The 18,802-nt window shown below is 51.0% G+C and overlaps 1 protein-coding gene across 1 annotated transcript in view; it reads left to right on the top strand.

The window, feature by feature from the left end:
• Nucleotides 1–18,802, top strand: part of COX10 (cytochrome c oxidase assembly factor heme A:farnesyltransferase COX10) — a 75,739-nt gene that overhangs the window by 45,709 nt on the left and 11,228 nt on the right. The window contains exon 5 of the mRNA XM_072112651.1: nt 6,319–6,389. Within this exon, the coding sequence (XP_071968752.1) occupies nt 6,319–6,389 (71 nt within the window). The remainder of the gene's footprint in view (nt 1–6,318; nt 6,390–18,802) is intronic.

The raw sequence follows: 18,802 nt of genomic DNA, 5'->3' as shown, positions 1-18,802 counted from the left end.
TGCTGTATGATGGAGCTGGGGGGATGTTGCACTGTAGAGATGCTGTATGATGGAGCTGGGGGGGATGTTGCACTGTAGAGATGCTGTATGATGGAGCCGGGGGGGGGGGGATGTTGCACTGTAGAGATGCTGTATGATGGAGCCGGGCGGGGGGGTGCTGTACTGTAGAGATGCTGTATGATGGAGCCGGGGGGGGGGGGTGCTGCACTGTGGAGATGCTGTATGATGGATCCGGGCGGTGGTGCTGCGCTGTGGAGATGCTGCGATCCCTACACTGGAGCTGATGGGTGAGGTGGCTCCAGGACTCGCTGGGCGCTGGAGGTGTCACATTAGGAGGGATCATTAGGTGTGTGACGCCCTGATAGGAGCTTATTAAAGGGAACAATCAATGGACCAGACAAATCCCATATCTGCTCCTTCCCGATTACCGAGATTCCATCGCAGAGCACCACGGCTTCATCTTATACAACACCCAGACTGATCACCTGCTGCCCCTCCGCGATACAGTGTATCTAACACTCTGGGGCGATGCAGTGTAACTACCAGTCAGATGTGATACAGTGTATCTAACACTCTGGGGCGATGCAGTGTAACTACCAGTCAGATGTGATACAGTGTATCTAACACTCTGGGGCGATGCAGTGTAACTACCAGTCAGATGTGATACAGTGTATCTAACACTCTGGGGCGATGCAGTGTAACTACCAGTCAGATGTGATACAGTGTATCTAACACTCTGGGGCGATGCAGTGTAACTACCAGTCAGATGTGATACAGTGTATCTAACACTCTGGGGCGATGCAGTGTAACTACCAGTCAGATGTGATACAGTGTATCTAACACTCTGGGGCGATGCAGTGTAACTACCAGTCAGATGTGATACAGTGTATCTAACACTCTGGGGCGATGCAGTGTAACTACCAGTCAGATGTGATACAGTGTATCTAACACTCTGGGGCGATGCAGTGTAACTACCAGTCAGATGTGATACAGTGTATCTAACACTCTGGGGCGATGCAGTGTAACTACCAGTCAGATGTGATACAGTGTATCTCCTGCCTGGCAGGTGGACGCAGCGGATACATTATACAGTGAGGGGTGATGCACAGCGCCCCCTATCCCCAGCAGCCATGGTCACAGGTAGCAGCCACTTAACCCTTCGATGTGGTGATGGGGGTGTAATTATTGCTTTTATGTCTCTGAGCTCTTACACATTTTCGGGAGGGTGTAATGAGGCTCCGAGCTGTTCTGTCACCACTGCCGGGCGCCGCTCATGTGTGGCCATAGGGTTCAAAGCACAACTATGATTGTACTGCTGCACCTTGTACGTGTTGTGCTTTCTGGCTGTGTTTATACCTCCATGTGTATTGTCTCAGCCGCTCCCCCGAAATGTCCCTTATCGGGGGCCGAGACCCCCTCACAGGGGATATAAATAGTGATAACATAGAATAGGTGGGGGCTCAACTATACACAGTGTATATCAGGACCCCCCACCCATACACAGTGTATATCAGGACCCCCCCCCCCCCCCACCCATACACAGTGTATATCAGGACCCCCCATCCATACACAGTGTATATCAGGACCCCCCACCCATACACAGTGTATATCAGGACCCCCCACCCATACACAGTGTATATCAGGACCCCCCACCCATACAGTGTATATCAGGACCCCCCACCCATACACAGTGTATATCAGGACCCCCCCCCCCCACCCATACACAGTGTATATCAGGACCCCCCCCCCCACCCATACACAGTGTATATCAGGACCCCCCACCCATACACAGTGTATATCAGGACCCCCCCCCCCCACCCATACACAGTGTATATCAGGACCCCCCCCCCCCCCACCCATACACAGTGTATATCAGGACCCCCCCACCCATACACAGTGTATATCAGGGACCCCCCACCCATACACAGTGTATATCAGGACCCCCCACCCATACACAGTGTATATCAGGACCCCCCACCCATACACAGTGTATATCAGGACCCCCCCACCCATACACAGTGTATATCAGGGACCCCCCACCCATACACAGTGTATATCAGGGACCCCCCACCCATACACAGTGTATATCAGGACCCCCACCCATACACAGTGTATATCAGGACCCCCCATCCATACACAGTGTATATCAGGACCCCCCACCCATACACAGTGTATATCAGGACCCCCCACCCACCCATACACAGTGTATATCAGGACCCCCCACCCACCCATACACAGTGTATATCAGGACCCCCCACCTGTGCCACACAACACCGGGCCCCCCACCAATATATAGTGTATATAAGCCCCCCACCACCACCTGCCCTGCACAACACCAGGCACCCCCACCCATACACTGTGTATATCATGCCCCTGTGACTCCACCCCCTGCGCCGCACAAGATCGGGCACCCCCACCGATCGGCTGATGTACAGAGAATACACATATATCACGCATATATCAGGAAATTCCTGCGTCTGCGCTGTACAGTCCGGGGGTGACCTCCACTATCCGATGTTCCTTCCCGTTATTGATACCAATTCTTTCCTTTGTCTTATTAGAACTTTCGCATCTCTTGTTTTTTCAGTATTTTTGCCTTTTTTTTTTTTTACATTTTCTTTAAAAACAGGAAATGGAGACATTTGTCACTTCCTGATCCGATATGTGGAGGCGCCATAAGTTATAGCGGGGTCTGGGGTCCAGAATCTATAATGGGTTCAGTTACTATTTATCTGTGCAGATGCAGGATGTAAACAGCAGCACAGAGGGTTTCAGGCCAGTGCTGTGTCCTGGGCTTGTATCTGTGACCTGACCACTGATGACATGAGGACAGGAGCACAGAGCATGTCATGGTGTATGAGGCTCCCAGCAGCACAGAGGGTTTCAGGCCAGTGCTGTGTCCTGGGCTTGTATCTGTGACCTGACCACTGATGACATGAGGACAGGAGCACAGAGCATGTCATGGTGTATGAGGCTCCCAGCAGCACAGAGGGTTTCAGGCCAGTGCTGTGTCCTGGGCTTGTATCTGTGACCTGACCACTGATGACATGAGGACAGGAGCACAGAGCATGTCATGGTGTATGAGGCTCCCAGCAGCACAGAGGGTTTCAGGCCAGTGCTATGTCCTGGGCTTGTATCTGTGACCTGACCACTGATGACAGGAGCACAGAGCATGTCATGGTGTATGAGGCTCCCAGCAGCACAGAGGGTTTCAGGCCAGTGCTATGTCCTGGGCTTGTATCTGTGACCTGACCACTGATGACATGAGGACAGGAGCACAGAGCGTGTCATGGTGTATGAGGCTCCCAGCAGCACAGAGGGTTTCAGGCCAGTGCTATGTCCTGGGCTTGTATCTGTGACCTGACCACTGATGACATGAGGACAGGAGCACAGAGCGTGTCATGGTGTATGAGGCTCCCAGCAGCACAGAGGGTTTCAGGCCAGTGCTATGTCCTGGGCTTGTATCTGTGACCTGACCACTGATGACATGAGGACAGGAGCACAGAGCGTGTCATGGTGTATGAGGCTCCCAGCAGCACAGAGGGTTTCAGGCCAGTGCTATGTCCTGGGCTTGTATCTGTGACCTGACCACTGATGACATGAGGACAGGAGCACAGAGCGTGTCATGGTGTATGAGGCTCCCAGCAGCACAGAGGGTTTCAGGCCAGTGCTATGTCCTGGGCTTGTATCTGTGACCTGACCACTGATGACAGGAGCACAGAGCATGTCATGGTGTATGAGGCTCCCAGCAGCACAGAGGGTTTCAGGCCAGTGCTATGTCCTGGGCTTGTATCTGTGACCTGACCACTGATGACAGGAGCACAGAGCATGTCATGGTGTATGAGGCTCCCAGCAGCACAGAGGGTTTCAGGCCAGTGCTATGTCCTGGGCTTGTATCTGTGACCTGACCACTGATGACATGAGGACAGGAGCACAGAGCATGTCATGGTGTATGAGGCTCCCAGCAGCACAGAGGGTTTCAGGCCAGTGCTGTGTCCTGGGCTTGTATCTGTGACCTGACCACTGATGACATGAGGACAGGAGCACAGAGCGTGTCATGGTGTATGAGGCTCCCAGCAGCACAGAGGGTTTCAGGCCAGTGCTATGTCCTGGGCTTGTATCTGTGACCTGACCACTGATGACATGAGGACAGGAGCACAGAGCGTGTCATGGTGTATGAGGCTCCAGCAGCACAGAGGGTTTCAGGCCAGTGCTATGTCCTGGGCTTGTATCTGTGACCTGACCACTGATGACAGGAGCACAGAGCATGTCATGGTGTATGAGGCTCCCAGCAGCACAGAGGGTTTCAGGCCAGTGCTATGTCCTGGGCTTGTATCTGTGACCTGACCACTGATGACATGAGGACAGGAGCACAGAGCATGTCATGGTGTATGAGGCTCCCAGCAGCACAGAGGGTTTCAGGCCAGTGCTATGTCCTGGGCTTGTATCTGTGACCTGACCACTGATGACAGGAGCACAGAGCATGTCATGGTGTATGAGGCTCCCAGCAGCACAGAGGGTTTCAGGCCAGTGCTATGTCCTGGGCTTGTATCTGTGACCTGACCACTGATGACATGAGGACAGGAGCACCCTGATGGGGAGCACAGACCGTGTCCTGGTGTATGAGGCTCCCCGCAGCACAGAGGGTTTCACGGTCTGCTCGCTCCTCCTGTCAGCAGACACTTGTCTCCTCTTCTTTGTCAGTGAATGTTTCAGCCTCTTGTCAGTAAGTTATTTTCAGGATCCTCGCTGACAGACGTCTCCATTGCTGAGTCCTGCTCTTATCCTCCCACATGCCGCACCACGTGACTGTACCGACACTGCCGAGATGCTCTGCAGACAGGTGCAGGACAGAGGGGCTCGCATCATCATGTACCCCACAGCAACTGGAGGACATTACCCATACTAAACATAAAGGGAACCTGTCAGCAGGTGTGACCATACAGACTGCTATTGTCCCTGGAGAGATGTGTAATCAGACCTCACACTGCTGTGCTCTGTGCTCCCTGCAGCCAGTGTTATGTATTGTCCCTGGAGAGATGTGTAATCAGACCTCACACTGCTGTGCTCTGTGCTCTCTGCAGCCAGTGTTATGTATTGCCTGTGGAATGATGTGTAATCAGACCTCACACTGCTGTGCTCTGTGCTCTCTGCAGCCAGTGTTATGTATTGTCCCTGGAGTGATGTGTAATCAGACCTCACACTGCTGTGCTCTGTGCTCTCTGCAGCCAGTGTTATGTATTGCCCCTGGAGAGATGTGTAATCAGACCTCACACTGCTGTGCTCTGTGCTCTCTGCAGCCAGTGTTATGTATTGCCTGTGGAATGATGTGTAATCAGACCTCACACTGCTGTGCTCTGTGCTCTCTGCAGCCAGTGTTATGTATTGTCCCTGGAGAGATGTGTAATCAGATCTCACACTGCTGTGCTCTGTGCTCCCTGCAGCCAGTGTTATGTATTGTCCCTGGAGAGATGTGTAATCAGACCTCACACTGCTGTGTTCTGTGCTCTCTGCAGCCAGTGTTATGTGTTGTCCCTGGAGAGATGTGTAATCAGACCTCACACTGCTGTGCTCTGTGCTCTCTGCAGCCAGTGTTATGTATTGTCCCTGGAGAGATGTGTAATCAGACCTCACACTGCTGTGCTCTGTGCTCTCTGTAGCCAGTGTTATGTATTGTCCATGGAGAGATGTGTAATCAGACCTCACACTGCTGTGTTCTGTGCTCTCTGCAGCCAGTGTTTACTCTTGGCTCTGTGCAGTTAGCTGCTCCAAAGCTCCGAGTGACTGCTGTAGTATTCAACCAGAAGCTGCAACGTTTACTTGGAGAATAGGGCAGGGGCTGCACTGCACAGAGCACAGCAGTGTGAGGACAATCTCCTGGGATATGTATCCATGTTTGCTGGTGTTGCTTCTGTGTGTGTGTGTTGGGATGGTTGTTGCCTCTCCTGGCGTCTGGGTGTGTATTAACCCTCGGTGGGATCCTGTGGCTTTTCATCAGGGCCCTTGTTCCCCGTGTGTTTGTTTTCCCTTCTTCCTTCACCTTTCTTTCATCCGCTCTGATCAGGTTCAGCCGCCCGAGGCGTGTAGGATTAAGCCTCACCATTAGGAGGCAGCGCAGCGTGCGACCACCACACGGGGTCACGTTGATGTGGTGGCGTTTCAGTGTACTCTGTGCCATTGTCTCTCGTGCACCTGTGAAATTTACTGTGCAAATATTGTCAGAGGTGAAATCGTCCTGAAAGAGAAGTTATGTGAAGCCGTAAGAACCTGCTCGTCACCCGCGCGTCACTCATGAGCAATGTTGTGTTTCACTTGCAGTTTTTCGAGGTGCCGTTCGACTCAAACATGAACAGGACAAAGAGCCGCCCCCTTGTACGAGGACAGATCAGGTAAGAGCCCCGCACCTGCCGCTGTAACACTACACCCGCTCCATTGTCTACATAGGAGGCTGTTGTCATAAGCAAATAGTGCATGAAAGCAACGGAGAAGAGAGGAAGGACAGGGAGGAAAGAGAAGAACAGGGAGAGGAGAAGAACAGGGAGGGGAGAGGAGAAGAACAGGGAGGGGAGAGGAGAAGAACAGGGAGGGGAGAGGAGAAGAACAGGGAGGGGAGAGGAGAAGAACAGGGAGGGTAGAGGAGAAGAACAGGGAGGGGAGAGGAGAAGAACAGGGAGGGGAGAGGAGAAGAACAGGGAGGGGAGAGGAGAAGAACAGGGAGGGGAGAGGAGAAGAACAGGGAGGGGAGAGGAGAAGAACAGGAAGGGGAGAGGAGAAGATCAGAGAGGGGAGAGGAGAAGATCAGGGAGGAGAAGAACGGAGGGGAAAGGAGAAGATCAGAGAGGAGAAGAACAGGGAGGGGAGAGGAGAAGAGCAGAGAGGAGAAGAGCAGGGAGGGGAGAGGAGAAGAGCAGGGAGGGGAGAGGAGAAGAGCAGGGAGGGGAGAGGAGAAGAGCAGGGAGGGGAGAGGAGAAGAGCAGGGAGGGGAGAGGAGAAGAACAGGGAGGGGAGAGGAGAAGAACAGGGAGGGGAGAGGAGAAGAACAGGGAGGGGAGAGGAGAAGATCATAGAGGAGAAGAACAGGGAGGGGAGAGGTGAAGAGAGGAGAAGAACAGGGTGGGGAGAGGAGAAGAACAGGGTGGGGAGAGGAGAAGAACAGGGTGGGGAGAGGAGAAGAACAGGGAGGGGAGAGGAGAAGAACAGGGAGGGGAGAGGAGAAGAACAGGGAGGGGAGAGGAGAAGAACAGGGAGAGGAGAGGAGAAGAGCAGGGAGGGGAGAGGAGGAGAGCAGGGAGGGGAGAGGAGGAGAGCAGAGAGGGGAGAGGAGGAGAGCAGAGAGGGTAGAGGAGAAGAACAGGGAGGGGAGAGGTGAAGAGAGGAGAAGAACAGGGTGGGGAGAGGAGAAGAACAGGGTGGGGAGAGGAGAAGAACAGGGTGGGGAGAGGAGAAGAACAGGGAGGGGAGAGGAGAAGAACAGGGAGGGGAGAGGAGAAGAACAGGGAGGGGAGAGGAGAAGAACAGGGAGGGGAGAGGAGAAGAACAGGGAGGGGAGAGGAGAAGAACAGGGAGGGGAGAGGAGAAGAACAGGGAGGGGAGAGGAGAAGAACAGGGAGGGGAGAGGAGAAGAACAGGGAGGGGAGAGGAGAAGAGCAGGGAGGGGAGAGGAGAAGAGCAGGGAGGGGAGAGGAGAAGAGCAGGGAGGGGAGAGGAGAAGAGCAGGGAGGGGAGAGGAGAAGAGCAGGGAGGGGAGAGGAGAAGAGCAGGGAGGGGAGAGGAGAAGAGCAGGGAGGGGAGAGGAGAAGAGCAGGGAGGGGAGAGGAGAAGAGCAGGGAGGGGAGAGGAGAAGAGCAGGGAGGGGAGAGGAGAAGAGCAGGGAGGGGAGAGGAGAAGAGCAGGGAGGGGAGAGGAGAAGAGCAGGGAGGGGAGAGGAGAAGAGCAGGGAGGGGAGAGGAGAAGAGCAGGGAGGGGAGAGGAGAAGAGCAGGGAGGGGAGAGGAGAGGAGAAGAGCAGGGAGGGGAGAGGAGAGGAGAAGAGCAGGGTGGGGAGAGGAGAAGAGAAGAGCAGGGTGGGGAGAGGAGAAGAGAAGAGCAGGGTGGGGAGAGGAGAAGAGAAGAGCAGGGTGGGGAGAGGAGAAGAGAAGAGCAGGGTGGGGAGAGGAGAAGAGAAGAGCAGGGTGGGGAGAGGAGAAGAGCAGGGTGGGGAGAGGAGAAGAGCAGGGTGGGGAGAGGAGAAGAGAAGAGCAGGGTGGGGAGAGGAGAAGAGCAGGGTGGGGAGAGGAGAAGAGCAGGGTGGGGAGAGGAGAAGAGCAGGGAGGGGAGAGGAGAGGAGAAGAGCAGGGTGGGGAGAGGAGAAGAGAAGAGCAGGGTGGGGAGAGGAGAAGAGAAGAGCAGGGTGGGGAGAGGAGAAGAGCAGGGTGGGGAGAGGAGAAGAGAAGAGCAGGGTGGGGAGAGGAGAAGAGCAGGGTGGGGAGAGGAGAAGAGCAGGGAGGGGAGAGGAGAAGAACAGGGAGGGGAGAGGAGAAGAACAGGGAGGGGAGAGGAGAAGAACAGGGAGGGGAGAGGAGAAGAACAGGGAGGGGAGAGGAGAAGAACAGGGAGGGGAGAGGAGAAGAGCAGGGAGGGGAGAGGAGAAGAGCAGGGAGGGGAGAGGAGAAGAGCAGGGAGGGGAGAGGAGAAGAGCAGGGAGGGGAGAGGAGAAGAGCAGGGAGGGGAGAGGAGAAGAGCAGGGAGGGGAGAGGAGAAGAGCAGGGAGGGGAGAGGAGAAGAGCAGGGAGGGGAGAGGAGAAGAGCAGGGAGGGGAGAGGAGAAGAGCAGGGAGGGGAGAGGAGAAGAGCAGGGAGGGGAGAGGAGAAGAGCAGGGTGGGGAGAGGAGAAGAGAAGAGCAGGGTGGGGAGAGGAGAAGAGAAGAGCAGGATGGGGAGAGGAGAAGAGAAGAGCAGGGTGGGGAGAGGAGAAGAGCAGGGTGGGGAGAGGAGAAGAGAAGAGCAGGGTGGGGAGAGGAGAAGAGCAGGGTGGGGAGAGGAGAAGAGCAGGGTGGGGAGAGGAGAAGAGCAGGGAGGGGAGAGGAGAGGAGAAGAGCAGGGTGGGGAGAGGAGAAGAGAAGAGCAGGGTGGGGAGAGGAGAAGAGAAGAGCAGGGTGGGGAGAGGAGAAGAGCAGGGTGGGGAGAGGAGAAGAGAAGAGCAGGGTGGGGAGAGGAGAAGAGCAGGGTGGGGAGAGGAGAAGAGCAGAGAGGGGAGAGGAGAGGAGAAGAGCAGGGTGGGGAGAGGAGAAGAGAAGAGCAGGGTGGGGAGAGGAGAAGAGCAGGGTGGGGAGAGGAGAAGAGCAGGGTGGGGAGAGGAGAAGAGAAGAGCAGGGTGGGGAGAGGAGAAGAGCAGGGTGGGGAGAGGAGAAGAGCAGGGAGGGGAGAGGAGAAGAGCAGGGAGGGGAGAGGAGAGGAGAAGAGCAGGGTGGGGAGAGGAGAAGAGAAGAGCAGGGTGGGGAGAGGAGAAGAGAAGAGCAGGGTGGGGAGAGGAGAAGAGAAGAGCAGGGTGGGGAGAGGAGAAGAGCAGGGTGGGGAGAGGAGAAGAGCAGGGTGGGGAGAGGAGAAGAGAAGAGCAGGGTGGGGAGAGGAGAAGAGAAGAGCAGGGTGGGGAGAGGAGAAGAGCAGGGTGGGGAGAGGAGAAGAGCAGGGAGGGGAGAGGAGAAGAGCAGGGAGGGGAGAGGAGAAGAGCAGGGTGGGGAGAGGAGAAGAGCAGGGAGGGGAGAGGAGAAGAGCAGGGAGGGGAGAGGAGAAGAGCAGGGAGGGGAGAGGAGAAGAGCAGGGAGGGGAGAGGAGAAGAGCAGGGAGGGGAGAGGAGAAGAGCAGGGAGGGGAGAGGAGAAGAGCAGGGAGGGGAGAGGAGAAGAGCAGGGAGGGGAGAGGAGAAGAGCAGGGAGGGGAGAGGAGAAGAGCAGGGAGGGGAGAGGAGGAGAGGGGAGAGGAGAACAGGGAGGGTAGAGGAGGAGAACAGGGAGGGGAGAGGAGGAGAGGGGAGAGGAGAACAGGGAGGGGAGGGGATATGAAGATATCGGCCTCTTTATTTTCCAGACGGAGGGGAGAGGAGAAGAGCAGGGAGGGGAGAGGAGAAGAGCAGGGAGGGGAGAGGAGAAGAGCAGGGAGGGGAGAGGAGAAGAGCAGGGAGGGGAGAGGAGAAGAGCAGGGAGGGGAGAGGAGAAGAGCAGGGAGGGGAGAGGAGAAGAGCAGGGAGGGGAGAGGAGAAGAGCAGGGAGGGGAGAGGAGAAGAGCAGGGAGGGGAGAGGAGGAGAGGGGAGAGGAGAACAGGGAGGGTAGAGGAGGAGAACAGGGAGGGGAGAGGAGGAGAGGGGAGAGGAGAACAGGGAGGGGAGGGGATATGAAGATATCGGCCTCTTTATTTTCCAGACGGAGGGGAGAGGAGAAGAGCAGGGAGGGGAGAAGAGCAGGGAGGGCAGAGGAGGGGAGAGGAGGAGAGCAGGGAGGGGAGAGGAGGAGAGCAGGGAGGGGAGAGGAGGAGAGCAGAGAGGGGAGAGGAGGAGAGCGGAGAGGAGGAGAGCAGAGAGGGGAGAGGAGGAGAGCAGAGAGGGGAGAGGAGGAGAGCAGAGAGGGGAGAGGAGGAGAGCAGAGAGGGGAGAGGAGGAGAGCAGAGAGGGGAGAGGAGGAGAGCAGAGAGGGGAGAGGAGGAGAGCAGGGAGGGGAGAACAGGGAGGGTAGAGGAGGAGAACAGGGAGGGGAGAGGAGGAGAGGGGAGAGGAGAACAGGGAGGGGAGGGGATATGAAGATATCGGCCTCTTTATTTTCCAGACTCCTCCTATGGTAGATATCAGGACAAGTAAGGATGAGGCGAGCTGTAAATAATCCTGTGTCCTGCAGCCGCACATGGGAGGTTCCTGGTGGATGAGGCTCATACAGATGACATCCCCCAGTACCCACAACTCTGCCCGGCCGAGTGTGCATGTGTTCTGTATGAGGAGATGGGAGACGCCACCAGGCACTTTTGTCTTCCCTATCTAAGGATGGGACATGCTGACAACAAGGTGTCCGACCTTCCAGTCTCCAGACTTTTGTGGTTGGGGAAGAGTTAATAACAGCCAGCCCCAGGACCCTTGCACCTTATGGGGGTCCCCTGACTCCCCTGTAGTTGCAGATGTAGGAGCCCCATGATACACTGTACACCATATAGTAGGATGTATTCACATGTTGCAGTTTCTTCCATGGAGCCCTGAGGACGTTCAGGGTTAATCCTCGTCCTGCGGGTGATACCTGTGTGCCGAGCCGCCGCTGCCAGACTCATATTTCCTTATTTATTGAGAGGAGCTCGGACGTTCCGGCCAATAAAAGCAACTCCGACTAGAACTGGCAGCGGCCCGGAAAGTTACTGGCAAGTGCAGGGGGGACGGCTGCCACGGATCCTGGGTGGTCGCAGCACTCGGCAGGGGTGTCACACAGCCGGGGGTCCCCTGACCACACACCTGCTATAAAGGTCTATGCTGCTCTCTGTTATCAGCCACCCTGCACAGGTGATGTATCCCGCGGGCCCTCCCCATAGCTTGTCCTATTAATGAATGTGTCATGTGTAATTTCCCGCGTGTGTCTGTTCCTCCCCTGTATTCAGGGGGGGGGGGGGTAATTTTCCGCCCTCGCTCCGGGGATGTGACATGACATTACAATAAGAATAATTAAAAAACCAATCTGGTTACATTACCGGATAAATCAGCGAAACGCGCTGTCATTGTGGCCGCGTTCCAGTAATTATTGGAGGGGGGGCGCGCGGCGTATACCTGCGCACCCCCGGGCGGTGGATTTTTCCAATCATTTTCGGAGGAGGTGAAGGGGAACATGTCTGCATGTAGGATTATACTGCGGCTACCTCCAGGCTACGGACCTGAGTACAGCGCTGAACGCTCCACCGGCCTCAACGCTAATTATAGGGATTGTAACGCAGGGACGTGTACGGTGCGAAAACTGAGCCCTCTCCCCAGCGCCGAGGTCCTACTGCATCCGTCACATCAGGACCATTGGATTGTGTAACACACATTCAACACCAGAACTTCCAGCCTTCCAGGGGTTAATCTGTAGGATTCTAAAGAACAAATCCAAAATGTCAAAACTAGGAGACGGGTTCAAGTAGAAGGAACCAGAACCTTCTTTTGTTTCGGTGATTTTTTAGCTTCAGATAATTGGTGCCCCCCCTCGATGAAGGGTCAGGGATGTTTACATGAGGTCACGACCCCGGTAGGGTCAGCTTCACCTCCTGCAGACGAGCCGACCCCCCCCATCTACCCCTGTATTGTACAATGACTTATCAATCCATCATCTCGCTGGTCTACAGGTCATTGGAGGTTCTACACGTTCCATATGGAGCGGGTGCAGGGGTTACATCACTACGGAGCTCATCCTGATCCTCCTGTTTCATGAATATCATCCTGGACACGATGAGGCGGGTGTGAGCCGCAGACTGAAAGCTAATAATAAATTCCCTGTTTTCCTGACAGTTCACCTTTCACTCTGCGTCTATTGCAGTTGGCTGCAGATTATAGGAGCGGGGGGCCGGGGGGGCCTAAATATTTTCCGTGTGGCGCTGTGTACCTAGAGGAGCGGGGGTCCGGCAGCTCTGGCGGTGGCGGGGGGCCGATAGGTTGCTGTGGGGGGCTTCTAGACATTGTAGTAATGCTCCAGGTGCGCTATATCCACCACTCACCTTCTCACAATGAGGCATGAGGTTCTGCGTGCCTCGTGAGGTCTGCAGGAAGGGCTATGGTCGGCGGGGGGCAATCTGGGGCAGATGATGAGCACCTGGAGGTGGAGGCACGAGGTTCCTGGTGCCTCAGTGCTGCTCGCTGTGAATAGGGGTCCCAGGGGTCTTCTCTTGTGCTGCGGCAGTGATATATGAGACCCCCCTATTATTCGGTTTCCTATGTGAGATGTTTAACCCCTTGTATACAGCGCAGAGCAGGTAATAAATCTGACATCACCAGATGCCCGGGGTACAATGCCACAGTCACGCCGGATTGGGACTGAAAAGCTTCTCCATCTGCTTGCAAGGAGGCTGTAAGGACCCCCGGTGTGTCCTCCATATAGTAAGGGTGGACTGATGGGGCCGAATACCAACACTGACCATTATACAGGACACATCGCCTGCGGGGTCCCCCCTGGATTACAGGGGGGCAGCGCCCATATCCAGAGCTCTGCCCGACATCATGTATTCTGCTCCTGTCACCTCCCAGCAGATGGTTGTCAGGAGGTGAGAGCTGACGCTGCAGAGGTGTCTGAGGTGCGAGCGGCAAGATGAGGGTGATAATAGCACGTCTGCTCCATGCACTGCACCTTACAGGGGATCAACCCCCTCCCCATATATAGCATCATGACTGTGCCAGGGAATCCCATACACTTCAGCCGTATGTACAGGAGAGGGATATAATTACTATAATACTGCCCCCTATGTACAAGAATATAACTACTATAATACTGCCCCCTATGTACAGGAGAGGGATATAATTACTATAATACTGCCCCCTATGTACAAGAATATAACTACTATAATACTGCCCCCTATGTACAGGACTATAACTACTATAATACTGCCTCCTATGTACAAGAATATAACTACTATAATAGTGCCCCCTATGTACAAGAATATAACTACTATAATACTGCCCCCTATGTACAAGAATATAACTGCTATAATACTGCCCCCTGTGTACAAGAATATAACTACTATAATACTGCCCCCTATGTACAAGAATATAACTACTATAATACTGCCCCTTATGTACAAGAATATAACTACTATAATACTGCCCCCTATGTACAGGAATATAACTACTATAATACTGTCCCCTATGTACAGGAATATAACTACTATAATACTGCCCCCTATGTACAGGAATATAACTACTATAATACTGCCCCCTATGTACAGGAATATAACTACTATAATACTGCCCCCTATGTACAAGAATATAACTACTATAATACTGCCCCCTATGTACAAGAATATAACTACTATAATACTGCCCCCTATGTACAAGAATATAACTACTATAATACTGCCCCCTATGTACAAGAATATAACTACTATAATACTGCCTCCTATGTACAAGAATATAACTACTATAATACTGCCCCCTATGTAGAAGAATATAACTACTATAATACTGCCCCCTATGTACAGGAATATAACTACTATAATACTGCCCCTATGTACAAGAATATAACTACTATAATACTGCCCCCTATGTACAAGAATATAACTACTATAATACTGCCCCCTATGTACAGGAATATAACTACTATAATACTGCCCCCTATGTACAAGAATATAACTACTATAATACTGCCCCCTATGTACAAGAATATAACTACTATAATACTGCCCCCTATGTACAAGAATATAACTACTATAATACTGCCCCCTATGTACAAGAATATAACTACTATAATACTGCCTCCTATGTACAAGAATATAACTACTATAATACTGCCCCCTATGTAGAAGAATATAACTACTATAATACTGCCCCCTATGTACAGGAATATAACTACTATAATACTGCCCCTATGTACAAGAATATAACTACTATAATACTGCCCCCTATGTACAAGAATATAACTACTATAATACTGCCCCCTATGTACAGGAATATAACTACTATAATACTGCCCCCTATGTACAAGAATATAACTACTATAATACTGCCCCCTATGTACAGGAATATAACTACTATAATACTGCCCCCTATGTACAAGAATATAACTACTATAATACTGCCCCCTATGTACAAGAATATAACTACTATAATACTGCCCCCTATGTACAGGAATATAACTACTATAATACTGCCCCCTATGTACAGGAATATAACTACTATAATACTGCCCCCTATGTACAAGAATATAACTACTATAATACTGCCCCCTATGTACAGGAATATAACTACTATAATACTGCCCCCCTATGTACAAGAATATAACTACTATAATACTGCCCCCAATGTACAGGAATATAACTGCTATAATACTGCCCCCTATGTACAAGAATATAACTACTATAATACTGCCCCCTATGTACAAGAATATAACTACTATAATACTGCCCCCTATGTACAAGAATATAACTACTATAATACTGCCCCCTATGTACAAGAATATAACTACTATAATACTGCCCCCTATGTACAGGAATATAACTACTATAATACTGCCCCCTATGTACAAGAATATAACTACTATAATACTGCCCCCTATGTACAGGAATATAACTACTATAATACTCCCCCCTATGTACAGGAATATAACTACTATAATACTGCCCCCTATGTACAAGAATATAACTAATATAATACTGCCCCCTATGTACAAGAATATAACTACTATAATACTGCCCCCTATGTACAAGAATATAACTACTATAATACTGCCCCCTATGTACAAGAATATAACTACTATAATACTGCCCCCTATGTACAAGAATATAACTACTATAATACTGCCCCCTATGTACAAGAATATAACTACTATAATACTGCCCCCTATGTACAGGAATATAACTACTATAATACTGCCCCCTATGTACAGGAATATAACTACTATAATACTGCCCCCTATGTACAAGAATATAACTACTATAATACTGCACATATGTACCAGAATATAACTACTATAATACTGCCCCCTATGTACAGGAATATAACTACTATAATACTGCCCCCTATGTACAAGAATATAACTACTATAATACTGCACATATGTACCAGAATATAACTACTATAATACTGCCCCCTATGTACAGGAATATAACTACTATAATACTGCCCCTATGTACAAGAATATAACTACTATAATACTGCTCCCTATGTACAAGAATATAACTACTATAATACTGCCCCCTATGTACAAGAATATAACTACTATAATACTGCCCCCTATGTACAAGAATATAACTACTATAATACTCCCCCCTATGTACAGGAATATAACTACTATAATACTGCCCCCTATGTACAGGAATATAACTACTATAATACTGCCCCCTATATACAAGAATATAACTACTATAACACTGCCCTCTATGTACAAGAATATAACTACTATAATACTGTCTCCTATGTACAAGAATATAACTACTATAATACTGCCCCCTATGTACAGGAATATAACTACTATAATACTGCCCCCTATGTACAGGACTATAACTACTATAATACTGCCTCCTATGTACAGGAATATAACTACTATAATACTGCCCCCTATGTACAGGGATATAACTACTATAATACTGTCCCTATGTACAAGAATATAACTACTTTAATACTGTCCCTATGTACAAGAATATAACTACTTTAATACTGCTCCCTATGTACAAGAATATAACTACTATAATACTGCCCACTATGTACAGGAATATAACTACTATAATACTGCCCCCTATGTACAAGAATATAACTACTATAATACTGCCCCCTATGTACAAGAATATAACTACTATAATACTGCCCCCTATGTACAAGAATATAACTACTATAATACTGCCCCCTATGTACAAGAATATAACTACTATAATACTGCCCCCTATGTACAAGAATATAACTACTATAATACTGCCCCCTATGTACAAGAATATAACTACTATAATACTGCTCCCTATGTACAGGAATATAACTACTATAATACTGCCCCCTATGTACAAGAATATAACTACTATAATACTGCCCCCTATGTACAGGAATATAACTACTATAATACTGCCCCCTATGTACAAGAATATAACTACTATAATACTGCTCCCTATGTACAGGAATATAACTACTATAATACTGTCCCCTATGTACAGGAATATAACTACTATAATACTGCCCCCTATGTACAGGAATATAACTACTATAATACTGCCCCCTATGTACAAGAATATAACTACTATAATACTGCCCCCTATGTACAAGAATATAACTACTATAATACTGCCCCCTATGTACAGGAATATAACTACTATAATACTGCCCCCTATGTACAAGAATATAACTACTATAATAGTGCCCCCTATGTACAGGAATATAACTACTATAATACTGCCCCCTATGTACAAGAATATAACTACTATAATACTGCCCCCTATGTACAGGAATATAACTACTATAATACTGCCCCCTATGTACAAGAATATAACTACTATAATACTGCCCCCTATGTACAGGAATATAACTACTATAATACTGCCCCCTATGTACAGGAATATAACTACTATAATACTGCCCCCTATGTACAGGAATATAACTACTATAATACTGCCCCCTATGTACAGGAATATAACTACTATAATACTGCCTCCTATGTACAAGAATATAACTACTATAATACTGCCCCCTATGTACAGGAATATAACTACTATAATACTGCCCCCTATGTACAGGAATATAACTACTATAATACTGCCCCCTATGTACAAGAATATAACTACTATAATACTGCCCCCTATTTACATGTCTCCAGTATACACTGCCCTCGCTGGTCGCCCTGTGACCTCTCCTGGACAGCGCTGACCTCAGTGGGTAACACTGGGCTGCTCGGAGGTAGTAGGGACAGTGGAATCGGGAGGAGATGTATGACCGCTGAGGGTGAGCAGCGCTGATGATCAGTCACTGGTGACAGCTAATGATCCTGGGTAATTGAGATTTGGCACCTGGAGCCTGTAGGAGGGGGGGCACGTATGTTATTCCTTGGTTTCCTCTCTGGGAATACTCTATACCTGTCAGTGATGTCACTAGTTGGCGGTATACATGTAGGTGACAGGTGGCCAGGCAGGGATCACCAGGATATGGTCTGGCCCAACCCCCTTGTGACTAGATGCTCCCCCAATATTTCCTGACAGTTTTCAGATACATATTTTCGATTCATTTACATTCTATTAGAATTTTACTGGTCGCCCTTGGAAACAGACTACAGTGGAGCGTCCTGTAGTCAGACATGTGACTTCACGACTGTATCTAATACTGGGAAACCAACCGAATCTTTGGTATAACTTCAGTGCGGACAGGATGGATGACAAATGTGACTGAGGCCTGGAAGGAATCATCTCCCTGTCTATTCCGGGATGATAACATCTCCCCCTGTAGGACTCCGCCTCCTGCCGCCATCTTTCCTGTAATTACATATATACATCGACCCCGGGAGTCGCAACATCTTCTCTGATTAGAATGGAATTAGAGTGTAATGGCGACATTTATCATCTGGTGCTCCGCCCGAAGAGGAACAAACGTAACGCATAGTACAGCGTATTCCTGCACCGCTCCAGAGCCCCCCATCACTACCGGGCAGGGAGGTGCTCCCCCATCACTACCGGGCAGGGAGGTGACCCCCCATCACTACCGGGCAGGGAGGTGCTCCCCCATCACTACCGGGCAGGGAGGTGCTCCCCCATCACTACCGGGCAGGGAGGTGCTCCCCCATCACTACCGGGCAGGGAGGTGTCCCCCCATCACTACCGGGCAGGGAGGTGTCCCCCCATCACTACCGGGCAGGGAGGTGCTCCCCCATCACTACCGGGCAGGGAGGTGCTCCCCCATCACTACCGGGCAGGGAGGTGACCCCCCATCACTACCGGGCATGGAGGTGACCCCCCATCACTACCGGGCAGGGAGGTGTCCCCCCATCACTACCGGGCAGGGAGGTGACCCCCCATCACTACCGGGCAGGGAGGTGACCCCTCATCACTACCGGGCAGGGAGGTGACCCCCCCGTCACTACCGGGCAGGGAGGTGACCCCCCCATCACTACCGGGCAGGGAGGTGACCCCCCCATCACTACCGGGCAGGGA

The sequence above is a fragment of the Engystomops pustulosus genome, chromosome 6 (genome assembly GCF_040894005.1).
Source record: "Engystomops pustulosus chromosome 6, aEngPut4.maternal, whole genome shotgun sequence".
Lineage (NCBI taxonomy): Eukaryota > Metazoa > Chordata > Amphibia > Anura > Leptodactylidae > Engystomops > Engystomops pustulosus.
Note: the sequence above shows the minus strand (reverse complement) of the source record. Positions and strands in the feature narration are given on the sequence as shown.